This window comes from Manihot esculenta, chromosome 3 (genome assembly GCF_001659605.2).
Source record: "Manihot esculenta cultivar AM560-2 chromosome 3, M.esculenta_v8, whole genome shotgun sequence".
NCBI classification, from domain to species: domain Eukaryota; kingdom Viridiplantae; phylum Streptophyta; class Magnoliopsida; order Malpighiales; family Euphorbiaceae; genus Manihot; species Manihot esculenta.
The window spans coordinates 29,277,098-29,297,883 of NC_035163.2; the positions used below are offsets into that span (position 1 = coordinate 29,277,098).

The 20,786-nt window shown below is 34.8% G+C and overlaps 3 protein-coding genes across 8 annotated transcripts; all 3 read left to right on the forward strand.

Annotated features, from left to right (window-relative positions):
• Window positions 1–532: 532 nt before the first annotated feature.
• On the forward strand, window positions 533–3,022 carry LOC110610897 (protein PSK SIMULATOR 1). The gene has a single exon (XM_021750969.2). It carries the CDS (start codon window positions 962–964, stop codon window positions 2,729–2,731), a length of 1,770 nt encoding a protein of 589 aa, XP_021606661.1. The 5' UTR covers window positions 533–961; the 3' UTR covers window positions 2,732–3,022.
• Window positions 3,023–3,155: 133 nt separating this feature from the next.
• LOC110612302 (bet1-like SNARE 1-1) lies at window positions 3,156–11,629 on the forward strand. Of its 6 annotated transcripts, none has more exons than XR_006350110.1 (7): window positions 3,156–4,613; window positions 5,088–5,238; window positions 6,331–6,387; window positions 7,451–7,543; window positions 10,585–10,644; window positions 10,750–10,913; window positions 11,079–11,629. XR_006350110.1 is itself a non-coding variant. In XM_043954515.1 (7 exons), exons 1-7 carry the CDS (start codon window positions 4,600–4,602, stop codon window positions 11,101–11,103), a joined length of 486 nt encoding a protein of 161 aa, XP_043810450.1. In that variant the 5' UTR covers window positions 3,156–4,599; the 3' UTR covers window positions 11,104–11,629. The 6 variants fall into 6 exon arrangements, 3 of the variants coding, with proteins under 3 accessions (XP_043810450.1, XP_043810452.1, XP_043810451.1); XR_006350112.1 differs by lacking the exon at window positions 11,079–11,629 and adding an exon at window positions 8,535–8,675 and having other exon boundaries at window positions 10,750–10,794; XM_043954515.1 differs by having other exon boundaries at window positions 10,750–10,835.
• Window positions 11,630–15,012: 3,383 nt separating this feature from the next.
• Window positions 15,013–16,161, forward strand: LOC110610841 (AT-hook motif nuclear-localized protein 20; the record flags this gene model as incomplete). The annotated part of the gene is made up of 1 exon (XM_021750915.2): window positions 15,013–16,161. A coding segment is annotated over one exon (927 nt), but the record flags the coding sequence as incomplete, so codon positions are not given.
• Window positions 16,162–20,786: the final 4,625 nt, after the last annotated feature.

A 20,786-nucleotide genomic window follows, 5' to 3' on the forward strand; every position in this document is an offset into this window, starting at 1 on the left:
TTATCATCATGTGAAATTTCAAGTCAAACTGCTTTGAATTTTTAGTAGTTTTGACCCAAAAGTATTATTCTCATGTAAAACAAAATCATCATTTCACAAAGAAAAAAAGAAGAAAAACAAATGATTTTTCAAAAGTATGCCATTATTTAATATCATTTAAATTAATAGCCTACTAATGCTAATTGATCATTAGGGAGAATAATTTTCTTCCCTTAATCCAATGCGAAATTTGTGCTGTATGATTGACCTTCTCCATATTAAACTGATTAATTTATTATATGTTCCTATTTTTTATATAAAGATAAATTAAACAATATTTAAAGTAAATATTTATATTGAATTTTACACATTCTAATAATTTTTTTAAAAAAAATTATAATTTGTAAATATAAGTTTTTATAAAGTTAATTAAAAACTAATTTTAAAATTTTATAGTAAAAGCATGTCAATCTTTTTAATAGGTATTAAAAAAAAAAGTTCCAGTTTCAACTAAAGTCAACTTCTCAACTGAAAAAAAAAAAAAAACAAAAAAACAAAAAAACACTTCGTTCTCTGGTTAATGGTGTCCGTCCGCTTACAAATATTGAAATTCATGGCAACAGGGGCAAGCTATGAAAATCTTGCAGGCCACAGTGCCACACCAATTTCAAGCTTTTCTTTTTGGAAAAAACACACTGATCTGTTTCCTTCCAAATTATAAAATCACAATCTCTCTCTCTCTCTGTTGCACCGCCATGCGCCGTTCTCTTATGTTCCCCATGCGCATCCTTCAACTCTATTCTTCTCTGTATCTTCCAATTTCATCCCCTTCTTCTTCTCTGCGGAAACCCATTTCTCGCTTCTCTTTTTAATGGATACCTCTGCTCTTCACTCTGTATTTCTATTTGTTCTTTTATTTTGAATTGGGTGGTAGAATTTGCAAACCAAAGTCTTTTCAGGTCTTCGGCAACTCGGAGCCGAAATGGTGGCTGAAGCCTGGATACTGAAGATGGGTAATCAGGTAAGTGCCAATATCAAGCACGCACTCCTCGAACCTTATAAGAAGAAGAACCCAAAAAGACCCGATACCAAACCAAGAGAAACTATCGGCATCCTTTCTTTTGAAGTTGCTAATGTCATGTCCAAAACTGTAAACCTCCATAAATCCCTCACCGATTCCGAGGTCTCCAAGCTTAAAGCCGAGATCTTGAAATCTGAGGGGGTTAACAACTTAGTTTCCACTGATGAAACTTACCTTCTCCAGCTTGCTTTGTCTGAGAAGCTCGATGACCTCAGCCGGGTCGCTACTGTTGTTTCTAGGCTTGGCAAGAAGTGTTCTGAGCCTGCTTTGCAGGGTTTTGAGCATGTTTATGGAGATATAGCGAGTGGGATCATTGATGTGAAGCATTTGGGATTTTTAGTTAAGGATATGGAGGGAATGGTTAAGAAAATGGAGAGGTATGTTAATTCAACCTCTAATTTGTTCGCGGAAATGGAGGTGTTAAATGAACTGGAGCAGGCTACCAAGAAGTTCCAGCAGAACCAGCACGAGGAGAGTCGCAGAGCTTTTGAGCAAAAGCTTATTTGGCAGAAGCAGGATGTTAAGCATCTTAAGGAGATTTCGCTTTGGAACCAGACTTATGATAAGGTTGTGGAGTTGTTAGCGAGGACAGTTTGTACTATTTATGCAAGGATTTGTGAGGTGTTAGGGGAATCTGCGTTGAGGAAGGAGAGCTTTTGGACTAATGGAGAGATTGGTTCTTCCACTTCTGTGAAGGGTGATTTTGGGGAGTTTTCTGGTCAGATAATGATTTCAGGACATCTGAGACGGGCTATAAGCAGGAAAAGTAGCAATGGTTTTCAATCGGGATCCACTGAGAAACCAGTGATGCTGAAAAGAGAGACGAGTGTTAAGTCCAGAACTGATTCACGGAGATGTGAAGAATTATTATTTCGAACTGAAGAAACCATTTTTCCATGTGGGACTAGTCCTCGAAGGCTATTCGTGAATTGCCTGAATTTGAGTAGTTCAGCTTCTAAATTGGATAATGATGAGGGTGATGTTATTGATAATGAAGACCGGCGTAGCCAAATTTCTGGTTGCTGTAGCTTTGGTAATGGTAGCATGAAGAGCGAGAACCCACTCATTTCAGCTTGTTCTGATCAAATCCTAAGTGGCTTCTCTTTCAGTGGAGATCATAGACAAGCTAGGTTAACATTGCATGCTTCAACTTCTACTGTGGGAGGATCTGCACTTGCATTGCGTTATGCAAATGTGATCATAGTTATAGAGAAGCTGCTTCGCTATCCCCATTTAGTTGGTGACGAAGCCAGGGACGATTTGTATCAGATGTTACCAACAAGCTTAAGAATGTGTCTGAGGACTAATCTCAAGTCTTATGTGAAGGGCCTGGCTATATATGATGCTCTGCTTGCACATGATTGGAAAGAAACTCTTGATGGGATTTTAAGGTGGCTTGCTCCATTGGCACATAACATGATCAGATGGCAAAGTGAACGTAATTTTGAGCAGCATCAAATTCTCAAACGGACAAACGTTCTGCTGCTTCAAACATTGTATTTTGCTGACAGGGGAAAGACAGAAGCTGCAATCTGTGAGCTTCTTGGTGGATTGAATTACATATGTCGTTATGAACATCAGCAAAATGCTCTTTTTGACTGTGCAAGTAGCTTTGATTTTGAAGACTGTATGCAATGGCAAATGCAGTGCCGATCTGCTTTTGTTGATTAATTTCGATGCTGAGTTTAGATAAATGGAGAAGTTTGTAAAGTGTAGTTGGGAGACTCCTGATACTTGTATGAAGACACTTACAACAGTTCAACAGGATGAATATCTTAGCTTTGCGAATTGCAAACTGATGCCTTGTATTGTTGAGGACCTGAGTTGATCAATGTACTTCTCTTCCAGGAGTTGGAAAGTTTTGACGTTTGAAGTACATGAATTCAATTATTTATGGAGAATCAATAAGTATTTTTTCTGTAAAGTGTGCATATTTCTCTGTACAATTTTCACTTTTTGATACTTTTAGTCCAGTGTACGCTAAATTACTCGGGAAAACTTCACAAATCCCAAGCAGTTGATTTATGAAGAAGCATTTCATGAGGATGCTGTCGTAAAAGCATGTGAAGATGTCTGATTATTCCTGGAGTTAATAAAGCATGCAATGGACTGCCATCATTAGGTTTGAGCACTCCTCTGATAAATCCATTCCCAGCAGCCGCTATAACCAAAGGCCCAGTGAATTGACATCTGAATTGCGACCGGAACTGTCTGATAAAAAGTGTTTTTAGACATGAACTAGTGGGAATCTGACACCTATTATGCGCGACTTTTGCACTGGCAAGTGCATGTCTATATGCTGATCTTACGTCTACACATTAAAACATAATTTTGGGTTTGTACATTCACAATATGTTACTTTCTGAAATGAACCAAAATACTCTTGTGTGGATACCTGTACATGGCAGATGATTCTGTTATGTCTTAATTCTTTATTGCTTCCTAAATTTGAAAACAGCATTATATTTCTTAAATATGAGATGAGAATCTAGGGACCCATGTTGTCGTACATTATATTTCTTAATCTGCTAGGAGCTGGAAGATGTATGTGATGCAGCACCAGTTGTCGTGGGTTTCAACTGGATTGAGTTAATAGGTAAATGATGGAAGCAACAAACTTTCACCCATCTCCTTGGATGGACAAGATCTGTGTTTGCAGTTCCATTGGACAGCAAAAGTTGACAATTTCACCATTTTCAAGTTTCATGGCGATGAGCAAGTAGGTGCCATCATGGGGCATTAAACGTGTAGCAGTTGGTAGAAGAGTGATAATAAAAGAGCTTCTTAGACCCATTTGTGTGGTTGGATACATATAAATACACATGAATCTGTTTATCTGTTTACCTCTCAAATTTTTAGATGAATATGATTTACATGGACCCAAATAGATGAATATGGATTCTATCGAATATAGTAAAATTTTCTCGCATGCACAAGTAGCTGAATTGCATTAAAGAATCCTCCCTTTCATACTCTCTTCATGTCACTTCAATCATAAATAGGATCACATGATAAAGCTGAGCTGGGTGAGTTCTTTCATTTTCTTTTCTTTTTCTTTGTTCAGTGAAGCCATTCAAAGCAGAGACAACTATCTCCTCATAAGTCTCAAACAACATAACTTGTGTAAAAGTCTTTTTTTTTTTAAAGTATGCTTATGGCATACCAAATTTAGAAATATGAAGTTGTAATGTCACTCATCTAATTTAATTTGTTTCGATAATTAAATATATTTGCTGGTTTCGAGTTGACGTACCTATTATCCTTTAGAAAAAAAAATTAGCATCTTGATTATGGATAATCCCCTGGGCATCCGTTAACTGGATAGAAATTTGTTGCGCCTTATTGGGCTTTGTTCTGTAAATGGCCCACCACATTTTGCTCAACCCACACTATGTTTCCCAGATTCCCGCACGATTCAGGAAACTGCTGTCGCGGACTCGCAGGCATATTTCCCACGCTTTATCATCAACCAAACACCCACATCCAAACTTATCATCTATAAGCAGAAACCAGCTCAGAATCAGTGATTGTCGCAAACCATGAATTACAGAAGGTTAGTTAAAGCACATCTCTAATAAGCCGCATTATGTTTTCAATTTTACACGGTTGAAATTTTCCCTTTTTGCTGCTACATTATTTGTATAAACTTCTGTTTTATTTGTTTAGATTATTTTATCGGATATGAGTTTAATTTGTGTAAAAATGCATTGTTTGCTAAACCTTAATATCTTATGATTGTTTTAGATCTTTCATCAGTTTCATATGGTTAAGTGAAGTTCCTTTCTGGGTTGATCTCATATTGTTGTTTGATTTTAGGTTACTATATGAATTTGTCTTTAATCCAAGAGTATATTGCTTATTTTTCAATGCTTTGCAATGTTTGACCCTTTGCTTTTCCCTCTCGATCTCTATTCGAACAGCTGAAACGGATTTTTCTTTCTTGTTATGTTATGTGGAGTGATAAACCTGATAAGTAATTAATGTGATTTTGTCTTATTTGTTCATCCATTTTGCAAAATCATGGCAGGGATATCCGCAATTCAAGCTCAGCTATATTTGATGATGGCCTTGAAGAAGGTGGCCTTAGGGCCTCTTCTTCATATTCCCATGATATTAATGATCACGACAATGATAAAGACATGGACTGTTTGCAAGACAGAGTTATTTTCCTGAAGAGAGTAAGTGCCAGAATTGAGAACCTCCAATGCTTAAATTTAAATTAGCATTTAGTTTGCAACTAGTGGTCTGCAAAAGCCTCAATTTAGATTATTCAAGTTGTTTTTAGAAACCTGAAATGTGCACAGGTAATACATGCTGATGCTATGTGCAATACTTTTGTTGACATATTTAAAATTTTGTCGTCGTTATATATCGAGTATTGTAGACTCAGGGTACACAGTACAATGTAATCATCATATTTAGAGCAATAGCAGATGCATCTTCACATGTTTTCTACCGGTGGATATGACTGAGGTTTCTATTGGTGATGCGCATGACTTAAAACCTGCACATCGGATGCCATTGAATTGGAGGCCTTCTGGTCATCACCCTTTCTTTTTTTAATTTAATTTGGTTTTTGTGTTTTGGGGTTGGGGCAGGGGGGTAACTATCCGTGTCTAAACCCCCTCATTGTCATCTAATGGCGATGACATTCTGGGATCTTAACTGGGAAGTCCCAAATCTAATCATCAAACAATTCCTTATGAATCCCTTAACCTGTATTTGAGATTATCTTCTACACAAAGCACTGCTCTATATTTAGAAAGTTTTTGTCTATTAGAGTTCTTGAAAACAGCTGTATGTTTATGCTGTCAAGCATGTAGTGAATTTTCATAATTCTTAGGTACCAAAGAGCACAGATCAGATTCTTCAATGAATTCTTACATGGAGCTGAGTGATGGAACATGGAACAGTTAGAAGTGACCCTAAAACAGTTATCATTTGTGTCATGCACATGGCTTGCCTCACTAGTCTTTTGCCTTTTCAGATTCCATATATTCATACTTCAGTTCTCTTAAGCTGTTTCCAAATCTCATTTTGTGATAATTCATGTGCATATGACGTGGTTTCTGCTGCATTCTTCCATTTGCATAACACCAGAAGTTATACCGTTAAACACATGGGGAACTAAATTAGTGTATATGTTTGATGTATTATAAATGTTTTGCTGAGAGGAAATGTAGAAAGGCTGTGGCATGAATTTTTCTGGTGATTTATAAATCTCTGTTATCATTTTGAAGTAACTCATGACGTGCAATTCTTCTACGCAGTTAACAGGTGACATACATGAGGAAGTGAAGAATCATAATCATTTGCTTGATCGAATGGTATGCAACTTGTTATAAGTTATAGAAAGTAAATATGTTAATATAGGAAGTAAATATTGATAGATGGGTCAGTTGCTTAATCTTAGGGATTGTATAATCATATGCTTGATTTTCCTTCCTGTTTAGATACCGTCTCTCATGTATAAATAGGTTGTAATCTCTATTATGAAACAACAACAATAAATATTATCTTTCTACATTGTATCAAAACCATTCTCGTAGAGATTTAATTTTTTCTCTCGTCAAGTTTTAAAATTTTTTTTTAGAGACTTAGGGTTCTGTTCATTTGGGTTACCCATAAAGGGTAATATTTGGATCTCACCATCGCCGGAGTCGCCACACCATTCCCTTGTCAGATCTGAGGTTTGTTTGTCGTTCGGGTGTTGGGTGGAGGTGTTTTAGGTACTATTCATATTCGGGGGGTACTGTTCATCGGTACTGTTCACGGATACTGTTCATCGATATTGTTCACGTGGTACTGTTCATCGGTACTGTTCACGCCGGGTACTGTTTTCTGATTATGTGTTTCTTTTGTTGCTATTGTTTTGGGTTGGTTGTCCTTATGGCTGAAGTTAAAACCACCACCGTAACTGATGTGATTCCTATGATCACTAAAATCACGGAACACAAATTGAATGGATCTTCTGATCAGGGAATTTTGATATCTGCAGATGAGTATGCACAATTCATCCAATACCAGACATCTCTAAAATCCTCTAATTCCTCCTCTATCACTGCAATTGCCGAGTCAGGTAATTCTACTGCATGTCTTGTGTCTTCATCCTTCAAATGGGTTATTGATTCTGGTGCTACCGATCATATGTCAGGTAATTCTACCCTTTTGTCCAATCTTGAATCTCATACATCGCCTTCTTATGTTACTCTTGCTGATGGCACTAAATCTTCTGTCATGGGTTCTGGTCATGTCAACTTAACCCCTTCTCTTTCTGTATCCTCTGTGTTATGTCTCCCTAAGTTCGCATTTAATTTGCTTTCCGTGAGTAAACTCACTCGTGCATTGAATTATTCTGTCTCATTCTTTCCTGATCACTGTGTTTTTCAGGATCTTTCGACGAAGCAGATTATTGATAGAGGGAGTGAGTTAGAGGGTCTTTACGTCTTGGATCAGCAACTACCTCGATCTCCTCGATCTCTGGTATGCTCCACGCGTTTAACACCTTTTGATGTTCATTGTCGTTTGAGGCATCCTTCTCTCTCGGCTTTAAAGAAGTTATATCCACAGTTTCATTCTTTGTCTATTCTAGATTGTGAGTCTTGTCAATTTGTCAAACATCATCGTTTACCTACACTGTCTCGAGCTAATAAACGGGCTTCGTCCCCCTTTGAGTTAGTCCATTCAGATGTTTGGGGTCCTTGTCCTGTTGTGTCTAAGTCTGGCTTTAAGTATTTTGTTACTTTTGTTGATGATTTCTCTCGTACTACTTGGTTATTCTTAATGAAGTGTCGTTCAGAATTATTTTCTATTTTTTGTGCATTTTATGCTGAAATCTAAACACAATTCAATACTTCCATTCGTATATTGCAAAGTGATAATGCTAAAAAGTATCTCTTTGAGGAATTTCAATCTTATTTGTTACAAAAAGGGAATTTTCATCAGTCCTCTTGTGTTGTCACTCCTTCACAAAATTGAGTTGCTGAAAGAAAAAATCGACATCTTGTTGAAGTAGCTAGAGCCCTCTTATTCCAAATGAAGGTACCTAAATGTTTTTGGGCTGATACTGTATCCACTGCTTGTTTTTTGATCAATCGCATACCTTCCTCCATCCTTCATGGTGATATCCCTTATAACATTTTGTTTCCCACTAAATCTTTGTTTCCTATTGAGCCACGTATCTTTGGTTTTACTTGTTTTGTTCGTGATGTTCGTCCACAGGTTACTAAATGGATCCCAAATCACTCAAATGTATCTTCCTTGGCTACTCTCGACGTCAGAAAGGGTATCGTTGTTTTTCTCCTGATCTGAATCGGTAGCTTGTATCTGTGGATGTAATATTTTTTGAGTCCACTCCATTTTTTTCCGCCATCATCTGTTTATAACACCCAGGAGGAGGAAGATGACCTCTTGTTATACATTGTTCGCTCTCTGTCTCCTCAGACTACTCCTATATCTTTCGCTCATGTGCCAGGTCGCCCTCCCATCCTTCATGTGTATTCGAGACGCTTAGAGGACTCTGACTCCGTTCCGCTACCCGCTTCTTCATCGACCGATTCTGCTCCCACTGATCCTTCACTGTCTGATTTGGATTTGCCCATTGCTCTTCGCAAAGGTAAACGTACTTGCATTTATCCTATTTCATCTTGTGTCTCTTATGATCAATTATCCTCCTTTTCTCGTTGTTTTGTCACTGCTTTAGATTCTATTTCAATTTCCAAAACTGTTATTGAAGCTTTGTCCCATCCTGGTTGGCGTGCTGCAATGGAAGAGGAAATGATGACCCTTGACACTAATAGTACTTGGGAGTTGATGTCTGTGCCCCCAGGAAAGCGGGCTATTGGGTGCAAATGGGTGTTTGCAGTGAAAGTAAACCCTGATGGATCTATTGCTCGCCTCAAGGCCCGTTTAGTGGCCAAAGGTTATGCATAAACTTATGGAGTTGACTATTCTGATACATTCTCCCCAGTTGCCAAGCTCGCATCTGTCCGATTGTTTATTTCCTTGGCGACTACTCATGATTGGCCTTTGCATCAACTAGATATTAAAAATGCTTTTCTTCATAGTAATCTTCAGGAGGAGGTTTATATTGAGCAACCACCTGGTTTTGTTGCTCAGGGGGAGTCAGGTAAGGTTTGTAGACTTCGAAAATCCCTTTATGGCTTGAAACAGAGTAGTCAGGCATGGTTTGGCAGGTTTAGTGAGGTGGTCCAACAGTTTGGAATGAAGATGAGTAAGTGTGATCACTCAGTGTTTTATAGAAATTCTGATAGTTGAGTAATTCTGCTTGTAGTATATGTGGATGATATCGTTATTACATGAAGTGACATTGATGGCATCACATCCTTAAAAGAATTTCTTAAAACATAGTTTCATACAAAGGATTTGGGTTCCTTGAAATATTTCTTGGGAATCGAAGTTATGCGGTGTAAGAAAGACATATTCTTATTTCAAAGAAAATATGTTCTTGATTTGTTGGCAAAAACAGGAAAATTGAGTGCTAAGCCTTGTAGTGCCCCAATGACCTCTAACCTTCAACTTACCACAGAAGACAGTGAGCTATTTGCAGATCCTGAAAGGTATAGAAGATTAGTTGGCAAGCTGAATTATTTGACGGTGACTCGTCCTGATATTGCATATTCAGTGAGTGTGGTAAGTCAGTTTATGTCTTCTCCTACTGTTGCCCAGTGGGATGCTCTGGGACAGATTCTTTGTTACCTTAAAGGGCCCTAGGGCGAGGCCTAATCTATGGTAACCATGGGCATTCAAATATTGAATGCTTTTCTGATGCTGATTGGGCAGGCTCGAAAGTTGATAGGAGGTCAACCACTGGGTATTGTGTTTTTGTGGGAGGTAACTTGGTCTCATGGAAAAGTAAGAAGCAAAATGTGGTCTCCCGTTTTAGTGCTGAATCTGAATATCGAGCCATGGCACAAGCCGTTTGTGAAATCTTGTGGGTACGTCAATTGTTGGAAGAAGTTGGGTTCACAAATTCGATGCCTGCTAAGTTGTGGTGTGATAATCAAGCAGCTATCCACATTGCCTCCAATCCAGTATTTCACAAGAGGACTAAACACATCGAAATTGATTGTCATTTTGTTCGTGAAAAGGTCCAACGTTAGATAATATCAACAGTACATATCCGAACTGGAGAACAATTAGGAGATATTTTCACTAAAGTTCTAAATGGGACTCGAGTTGATTATATATGTAACAAGTCGGGCATGATTAACATTTATGATCCAACTTGAGGGGGAGTGTTATAAGTTATAGAAAGTAAATATGTTAATATAGGAGATAAATATTGATAGATGGGTCAGTTGCTTAATCTTAGGGATTGTATAATCATAAGCTTGATTTTCTTTCCTGTTTAGATACCATCTCTCATGTATAAATAGGTTGTAATCTCTATTGTGAAACAACAACAATAAATATTATCTTTCTACACAGCTTAAATTTTCTTCATTTTGACAGTGCTGAATTGAGTGAAAACTTCAGTTTATTAGACTTTATTTTAAAATCAGGGAAACAATATGGACGTATCAAGGGGTATAATGTCAGGAACCATGGATCGATTCAAAATGGTATGTAAACTAGATTTACCCTTTTTTTTTTACCGTTATGTTTACTATGATTCATTTTTTAGCTGCTTGGAAAAGGCCAAATAATATCAATCTTTTATTATTCAGGTATTTGAGAAGAAATCAGGTCGAAGGACATGCATACTTGCTGGGGTTCTCATTGTTTCCTTTTTAACTATATATTACCTTATTAGGTTAAGATCCTCCTTATGGTTTTGAATAGAAGTGATTATACCCAGTTCTTATAATATTTTATCTTCAAGGCAACAATGGTAAGAAGGCTAATTGAAAGCCAGTGAAAGAGTTTCAATATTGTTGTTTGTTTCAAGTGAGTTGACCCATTTTAGTGAACCAGTTATAGATTAAGAGGAACATAGATTGCTCTGATGATGCATGGCTTAAATAAATGAATATCTGACTTTGATGTTACTCTGCAGGATCCTAAGATACGTCCGAGCGTAAAGTAGCTTGCGGGAATTTCTTCTCTTGAATCTGCAATTAGGTTAATTAAAGTTGTGCCATGCACAGCTTGCAATCAACTAATCCAGGGGCTACAGATGACTTGATCTTGTTGTTGAGAAGATGAGAAGGTTGCTTCGCTGCATATATGCTGTGAATCACATCTGAGTGAAGGTAGGCTGGAAGCAGGCCTGAGCAAATTCTAACAAGTAAACTTGGTTGGATATCATGCAGTCCTTCACAATCCACTTCCCTCCTCTCATCCTCTAAGCCTATCATATTTCTCTGATTGCAATTTTGGACTTGGTTTCTGTTTTATTTAGTTTGCTGGAGGGAATTGGGTCTAGCGGAAGATGGAGAAAATGCCAGTGCTTGCCGAGCAATTTAAGTAGCATTGCTTTGTAGTTTTCCAAAGCTTTACATTAATATCCATTTAGTGGAAAATTGATAATGAAATCTCTATATTTCATCTATGTAATGATACTGCGATATTAGCTGTATGTTTTCTTCTTAATTATTCTAAACTCAACACCACTTTGAAATCTAAAATTTGCTTAAATTGATAGATGAATGGTGACATCCCCGTTCAAGCGGTAAACTTGGGATTTGTATTCCACATCAAAGACATTAAAATCGAAAAAGAAATTTATTCCAACTCTAACTATTATAATAACTCTAATTAACTATTTTGAACCCAATAAAACAAAAAATTTAAAAGTTATTTATAAAGATTAGAATTTGGGCTGTTAGATAACTCTCTGCCCATGCTACTGGATAATTAATATAAAAATATATATCTGATTTTATCAGTTTTCCACTTTATTAATTTATATTAAAATAATATTTTATAATATCACATAATATTACATTATTAATAAATAATAATTTTTAGACGCTAATAATTTTTTACTTTATATATATAATTTAATTTATATTAAAATAATATCTAATAGTATTACACAATTAAAAAATGATGATTCTTAAATGTCAAACACAAATATAGAAGTAGAAATTATATCATAAAATATTATTTTAATATAAATTGAATTATATAATTAAAAATAAAAATGGATAAAATCATAAAATATTTTTTAATTAATAATTATATTTTATTTATTAAATATTTTTTAATAATATTTAAAAATTGTCACTCAATATTAATAATAGTATAAAATATTAATTTAACATAAATTCAATGAGATATTCTGAAGTAAAAATAGCGAAATTGTATAATATTTTTTTATATTTTTTCAGAGAAAAAATAATTGTATTAATTAAATTACCTTTTCGAATACCTTTTACTCTGTCTCCAACCAGAAAACTACTCACTTCTCTCTATATAGCAGCCGCTTTATGTCATTTGTCTCACCAGGAGCAGTTCGATTGTTCAGCCACTAACTTTCCTACGGACCTCGTCTTTTAGTTTAGTTTTTGTATCTTGTTCTACTGTTTTGATTCCCAGTCTTTTTTTAGAGTTTTTAGTCCCTCACAATGGGTTGAGGGTTTAGTTTCTGGTTTCAATGGTTGATAAGGAGGATGCTTGCAAGCACGTTACCCCTCCTTGATAATGGCTCTAGTGCACCGTCCTTCGCGTCGATTGGTTATTGAACATGCCCCTAGTCTCTGTTCTAATATGCAATAGTTTCTAATATCTCGTTAGGATTCAATAATATTTGTTCAAGTCTGGGTCCTTTTAGTGACCAGTTATACCGTTCTTTCCCTCTTAATGGAAGATGATGAAAACGAGGCAACCTTCTTTACCTCGTGCGTGTCTCAATCCTATAGGAAAACTAGAAAACAAGCAAAAAGGAAGAAAGTTTTCATAATCGCAACTCGTTTTAAATATTAGGATCGAAAGGAGCAATTTCTAAAAAAGAAAAAGATGGTAAGAAAGGAAAAGACTCCATTGTCAGACCAAAAACATAACGATACAAAACCATCTCCATTTCCCTCGCTACTTAAATAATGAAAAATAAAAGAAGTGTTATTGAACACCACATATAAAATAATAAAAAAAAAGCCAACAACACAAATAAACAAGGTGCCACTGAGAATAAAGACAAATAAAAAAAACCAACAACATACAAAAAATATTTACAACTTTAATCGAGTTAATAAGAGGAAAATAAATCACTCCTCAAATAAATAAATAAACTAAGGAATGAAGAACATTTCTCTCTAAAAACTTTAGAGAGAGATCCCTTGGGCTTAAATTGAGCTTAGGTTGCAGCTGAATTGTAATATAAGGGCATTGACTTTGTATCTTGTTTCCTATTAATTAGTTCTAGTGAAAAAAAAAAAAAAACAATATAAAGAAATGGAAAAAAAAAAAAAAGAGAGGGAGAGAATATTGCCACTTGCCGAAAGCTGTTAGTGAAAGAGTCCAATAAAATCGTCACAAGTTTTTAGAAAGCGAAACGCAACGCTGACCGCAGTTGTTGCATAATGCAACATTGATTCTGACATCGCTGGTCACCTCTTGACAATTACCAAGTTAGTGCCCTTCTCAAAAGTACGCCATATCTCATATACAGCAAGAGGACTCTCAGATTAAAAAGAAATTGCAGCATTTCTTCTCAAATGGGTTTTCAACAAAAACAATAGAAGATTTTCTTAATGTCAATTATGGTTGCTTCTTGTTTTCTAGTTAGAACTACGTTTTCGATTTTAAAATTTATATATAGAGTGAATGCACAAATGGGTTTCTATTTCCTTGTTGCTTCCAATTTCACCAACTTATTACTGCATCTATGAGGTTACCACTATCAGTATTTTGAAACCGAATTTTACATCAGCTCATTAACATGAAATTATCATAATCTTTATTTTACTTTTAAAATTAAAAATAAATTAGACATAGAGTTATCATACTTCTTTTAAGAGTATTTCAAGCAAACTGATGTTTTCATGGTCAGCTAGGTAGGATTTTGAACAGCAGTAAATCTCTTATAATGTAAGAATTTTAAAAAAAAAAAAAAGTAGTAAAATTCTTTGACAAGCTTATGTAGGGGAAATTTCCCACAAAACAAATGGGAATTAATAGAGGACTAGTTGAGTGATAATAGAGAATTAAAGAGTGAAAAAGGCAAAGGAAATTGGGAAATAGAAAGGTTAGAAGAAGCAAAAATGGCATTGGGCATGCTCAAAGGGCAAGGGGTCCATCCATGTCCATTTATTCATCAAATGGGTATCTTTCTCTCTATCTATATTGAAATGTTGGGTTGGGGTAAGAGAAAACGACGTGATCCCCACATGCCCACGCTCACGCGACCCCACGAAAACCCTAATTTCAATGACCTCTAAAAGATGAGCTCATATTGTTATGACTAAGTAGTGCCTAGTCAGTAAATATTAGGAGGAAAAAATATGTATAAAAACATTGGCTTCCTAAATCAAACACAACATAAGAGCCAACTTTCAACGAAACAAACTTAGAATTTAGATATTTGATCCATTGTTTTCTCAAGAGAGAAAGAGAAAGTGTTTTCTTTCTTTTTTTTTTTTAATACTGCCATCAACTTTTCATTTCTCTCACTTCTTTTGTTTATTACTCTCTGTTTCCCTCTCTTTCTTTCTCTCTCTCTCTGCTCAGCTGATTCTATGGTGGGAATTGCATCTGTTCTTTGTTCTCTGGGTCGTTGATCTTTCGGGCTAATTAATCTTCGCCTGTGAAAAGCTTCTTCTTTTTCTGTCACTGATTCCATGCTAGAAATTGCATCTAATTCTCTCTCGTTACAACTTCTCATCTCTCTCTCTCTCTCTCTCTTTCTCATCAAAATCTGTGAAAGTCTCAGCATAGTAACCTACACAAGAACCCTATTGGGGCGGCAAACTATTCTTGGTTTTCTTGCTCTCCCTTGCTTTGACTTTGCGATCAGGAAACCTTCCCAGAAAGGGACAAAACAATAATTCAAAATTCAACCATTGCAAGAACCTCAATTAAGCCTCACCATCTCTACCTCTCCATTCGTTTCCTCTCAATTTTCAACCCTGGCTAATCCTTGGTGGACTGGGCAAGTTGGCCTGCCAGGCCTCGACTCTTCATCCAATTCACTTTCCCTCAACAAAGCTAACCGGGAGCTCTCCATCAATGAAACCAGTAACAGGAGCGGCGATGACGAAGATAGAGACACGGGTGATGAGCCTAAAGAGGGCGCTGTTGAAATTGGCACTCGACGACCCCGAGGCCGCCCTCCTGGATCCAAAAACAAAGCCAAACCACCCATTTTTGTCACCCGAGACAGCCCTAATGCTCTTCGCAGCCATGTCTTGGAAGTTGTTGGCGGAGCTGATGTAGCTGAGAGCGTCGCACAGTTTGCCCGGAGGCGTCAACGGGGGGTTTGTGTTCTTAGCGGCAGTGGCTCAGTAGCCAACGTAACCCTAAGGCAACCTGCTGCACCCGGTGCCATAGTAGCACTTCATGGTAAGTTTGAGATCTTGTCCTTAACAGGGGCGTTTTTGCCAGGACCTGCTCCACCTGGCGCCACGGGGTTGACGGTGTACCTGGCTGGAGGACAAGGGCAAGTAGTCGGAGGAAGTGTGGTGGGTTCACTGATAGCTGCAGGGCCTGTGATGGTCATTGCAGCAACATTTGCTAATGCTACTTATGAAAGATTGCCATTAGAGGATGAAGAGGAAGCTGCTGGCAGTGGTGGGCAGGAACAGATCCAAGGTGGGTCTAGTAACTCACCACCACCTATAGGAAGCAGCGGAGGACAAGCTGGGCTGCCGGATCCCTCAGCGATGCCGATGTATAATATCCCACCGAATCTAATGCCTAATGGAGGTCAGTTAGGGCATGATGCTTACTCTTGGGCTCATGGGCGACCACCTTACTAAATAGAGAGAGAGAGAGAAGTGGAGATTTTCAAGAGCCATCTATTGTGTTTGAACTCAAATTAAGGTAGGGATTTTAAAATTACTGCAAAGCAAATAGTACAATGTACAAGAATCAAGAGAGAGTTTGTGAAGTAGAGACATCATGGCTGTGAATGTATATTAAACTTGGTTTCTCCTGTCTGTTTTTGCAATAAAAAAAGGATGATTTCTGTTCTTGTTTAATAACCATTCATTTTTCCATCTAGTGTTTCTCCCATTTAAATATTCTTTATGCTCCATTACTCATTGTTAATTACTCTTATTTAATTCTTTTTTTAGTTTATATATCTTAGATTGATGCTCAAGCTTTTGATTGTGGGTTATATTTAAATGATGAAATGATGGATTAGACTTTGGAGATATATATATAGTTGGTGCAGTGCAGAGATAAATCTCATAAAGTTTTTGAGTTCTTCCTATTCACCAACTTTAATTTCTTTGTTTTTTTTAATAATAGGATTGCATCTCACTTTACTCTATAGTGGGTATGTATTTATTTTCCTTTTAGCATTTCAGTAAAACTAATTAATATAATTTGAGAAATATCGGGTGATCACTGAGAGAAGATTTCAATCTTCGTAGATTAGGGCTAGTAAAGAACAACCACTTCACACTTGCATAATGGTGGTGGCGCAGAGTTTTCAACAAAATAATTAATAGACAGAGAGAGTGAATTGTCTATTGTATAAACAATCAAGAATGGAGAAGAAAAGAATCCTAAATTGTATATTTATTTTTTTATATTTCCAACTTAAATACTAACAAATGATTCATGATAGGATCTTTTACTAACTACATATATATACTTTTTTTATTATTATTAATTCGTGTTTAGTAAAACATGTTGTGGCTTTTCTCTTTATTCTTTCATGTCAATTGAAAATAGCAGGAAATTCGTTTTTAATTCTGGCATTTTAAGCAGCAACTCAAATTAAATACAGAAGCTTGCTGCTGCTCGAGACATGAACATGTTATGTATATAATAACGGGAAAAACAACAAACAAAGGGCTTTTTTGTTTTAATTATGGTACATGATATTGAAACTTTCTCTAGCAAATTAAATTATTATTTAGTAGTTCTGTACCGATTTGTGTCGATATAAAACGAAAATCACAGCGTACTGAACGTTACTAACAATTTCATCTCTTAATGAAAAAGTATGGATGAAAGAGAAACAAGTTAATCTTCAATCACGGTGGGAGGAAAAAAAAAACCTACTGTAATTAATTAACCTTCTATATTATTATCCTTTAATAATGTGAGGTCATAATTATATTAAAAAAAGTGGAAATTAAGAAAGGGATATATTTTAGACAAGTCATTATGTAAGGCAACTTCCCCAAAATGGAGGATAATATGTGAGAGTGGTAGGGGATTTGTACAGCCCCCACATGCTTCCTCTATTTGCAGCATGGCTCTTCTCTCTACAACTCCTCCCACCATCAGCAACATCTGTCACTTAGAACCTAGTAGAGATTAAATTTTCTTTTCTTTGATGGAAAATCTGGTGGCAGAATGGGAGAATACTCTCTCCATAACGGATGAGATCAATGATGTTCTACGCATAATTAACTAGCTCTTTCTTCGAGATTTTTTTTTTTCTTTAGGTGTGTATATGCTTCAACATACTAAATAATTAATTTGTTTTTAAGACTAAATATATATATATATTTAAACTTTAATTATAAATATTAGAAAAAAGAAAAACTAAAACACACTCATCATAGAGCAGAGACACAGAATTCATATTATCCCATTTGAAAAAAGAAATAGATGGAGGAGCATGGAGGACCCCCTTCACATGGATTCACGAGCCATGGTTAAAACTCGATATATGCAAGCTAAAGTTGAAATATTGATGGACCCTCCAATCCCTTTGTTGAATAATTAATTAAAATAATCCTTATTAGGTAAGATTGACGAATACAAACAAATAAATTCTCCCTTTTGTTTCAAAGTGCAGCCTCTCCACTTGTATCTGAGTTATCATTGAGACAACCCACTTGTAAGAGACTATTTAATCAAACATTAGTTTGAAAAGGGAATCCACTAACTCTACATTAATGAAGTGTAGACCACCCATTAAACCATTTTTAATTATCTCTTAAACTTAATTATGTGTGGTGGGGTAGAAACAGACACCATCCAAGAGATTAATTTTCAGTAAAAATTTTGTAGCTTTTCTTTCAATCCATCCATCCCTTGTCGTGGAGTACACGTCATTGTCTTCAATCCAACTAACCATTTTAACCTAATTTTCCATAAACCGATTCAGCTGTTTCCTTGTGAGGAAAAGCTTATGCTAAAAAATCCAAGTTTATATCATTTCATGGGTGTAATCCAAGACACATTAGTTGATGAACATGAAGTCCAAATCCAAACAAAAATACAACTTGGCAATTGCTTTATAAATGGCAAATCATGCATCCATGAAAACTCTAGAATTTGACATTAGGATTTGTCCATCTTCGATACAGTTTTCTTGCATGTGATCATTTCTAATTGATTGACCAAAAATAATAAGAAAATATATTATAATTAAGCAGTTTCTAATAATTCGTTATTATAATTTCTTAAATTTTATATATGCATGCATGTTCTATTTAATATTAAAAGTAGCACTATGTAAGCTTTCCTAATTAGTAGTGGTAATTATATTTGAGATAAAGATCACGTAGGCTTTTAATATAAAAGAAGGAAATTTGGGGTTTTAAAACTAAAATTATAATTTTATTTTTTTTTAAAAAAAGAAACCAACATAAATAAGAGGATAAATGGATGGATTGCAAGTAATGCTGTAATCGAACCGAGTCGAGTCGAGTTTTGATAAATTCATACTTAATTAAAAAATAAATTTAAAAGTTCGAGTTCGAGTTCTAGTTCAAACTCGACTCGAACTTTATTTATAAACTCGATCTCGACTCATAAAATAAATATTAAGTTTGAGCTCAGTTCGAGCTCGATTCGTAATAATCTTATTTATCACATTAACGAGTCAACTCCAATTTGAGCTCATTTATACTCGAATTTAAGATCGATTATATTATAAATAAGTTCAATACAATTCAAATTCATTTAAATTATAAAAAAATTTAAATTATAAAGTCATCAACAGATTTTTAAATTAAATATTTTTATTTAATTGAAATCTCTCAAATCTAAAATTAATGAAAAAAAATATAAAAGGGTTTTTATAGAAAAGTTAGAGTCCTCCATATCCTTCAAATTTTTATGTGGGATTAGTGTTAGTGAACGAGTCTGCTCACAAGTTTGTTTGCGAGTCTGTTTACGAGTCAGCTCGCGAGTTTGTTCATAAACTTAAAAACAAGTCGAGCTCACAAGTCTAAATGAGCTGAATACTGCTAAATTCAAGTTCGGCTCATTTGAGTCTAATGAATTTTTTATCGAGTCGAGTTTTGAATAGTTTATAAACAGTTTAATTTATTTATCCTCTAGTTACAAGTGGATGAACTAAGATCCGTTCTTGGAAAGTGGAATTTAATTAGAGAATACAATTAAAGTTGCATCTTAATATATATAATTGTGCTTAATTTATTTTATTTATATAGGATAATGATGAGTTGGGAAAGCTTAATATCTCCATATTTTACTTGAAAATGACACTTTCACCATTAAAAACGCTTTTTTGTAAATAAAATGAAATTATATAAACTTTGTAATCATTGTGGTTATTAACACGAAATTTAGATTAATTGAGAATTATAATAAGCTTTTTTATTAAAAATAAAAAATTAATTTATGCACTTGAGCATTTTAACTTTATAAATTATAAAAATTAAAGAGTGAAATGTGACGTTTTAAAATTAAAAATATCACTAAAAATTTTAATAAAAATAAAAATATAATTAATTTATATTTTTCCAACCACTGAAATTCCAATGGATCTTTGTAGATCATTGCTTTGCTGAAATTAATTAGTAGGCTGCTCAATCACTTAGATGTGCTGGATAACTTTTTTTTTTCTTTTCAAATATATGTTTCACTTTAAAAAAATAAATTTAAAAACTAAAATAAAATGATTACAATTAGCAAAGAAGCTTATATATGGGAGGCAATAAAAAACTATTTAAATTCCGTCAGCAGTTTTAACCAATATCATTTGGTTAAGATGAAATAAAAGAAAAAATAAGTTAAAATACTAAAAATCTTATTAAAATATCTCAAAAATTGAAAAACGTGAGTTTCTAATAGTGAAGGGTGGTTATTTATAATAGAAACAAAATCTTAATAAGTAAAATTATAAAAATATCCAAAAAAATAATTAAAATATAAAATTAATCCTTAAACGATAAAATTTTCATATCACACTTTGTGACAATCGTCACATTTTTTAAAGTCGTGCGTCTCAAAATTTTCTTTTTGAAAATTTAATGTGGGTCTCTATCATATGTCGACAGCAAAAGTTAAGTTCAATTAAAATCTGCGGTATAGTCGAAAGCTAATTGCTCCATAGTAAGAGGATAGTTATATTTATCATTTAAACCAAATATACTCTTAGATTGATTCAGTGATACTAATTTTTTGAATTTATTAAATATATCTTTATAAATGCTTTAATATTAAAAAGAAAAATCCTTTAAAAAATAAAAGAAATTGGATCGAAATTCTATTAACTTTGAACCATGTAAATCAAATGCAGCACATCAATTTGAATTGGTAAATATCAAGGAAATATAGACAAAGAAAAGTCTAAATAAATGCCGGCTTTATATATAATATAATAATATGGATTGGGTGCAATTTGGATTTATTTTTTAATATTTAATTTGTGTTAAGTGAAGAATTG

Coding starts and splice junctions, on each gene's coding strand:
- LOC110610897 (XM_021750969.2), top strand. CDS start 962: ATGGTGGCTGAAGCCTGGATACTGAAGATGGGTAATCAGGTAAGTGCC.
- LOC110612302 (XM_043954515.1), top strand. Junction 5,239..6,330: donor GAGTTATTTTCCTGAAGAGA/GTAAGTGCCAGA, acceptor TCTTCTACGCAG/TTAACAGGTGACATACATGA. Junction 7,544..10,584: donor CTCGATCTCCTCGATCTCTG/GTATGCTCCACG, acceptor TTTTAAAATCAG/GGAAACAATATGGACGTATC.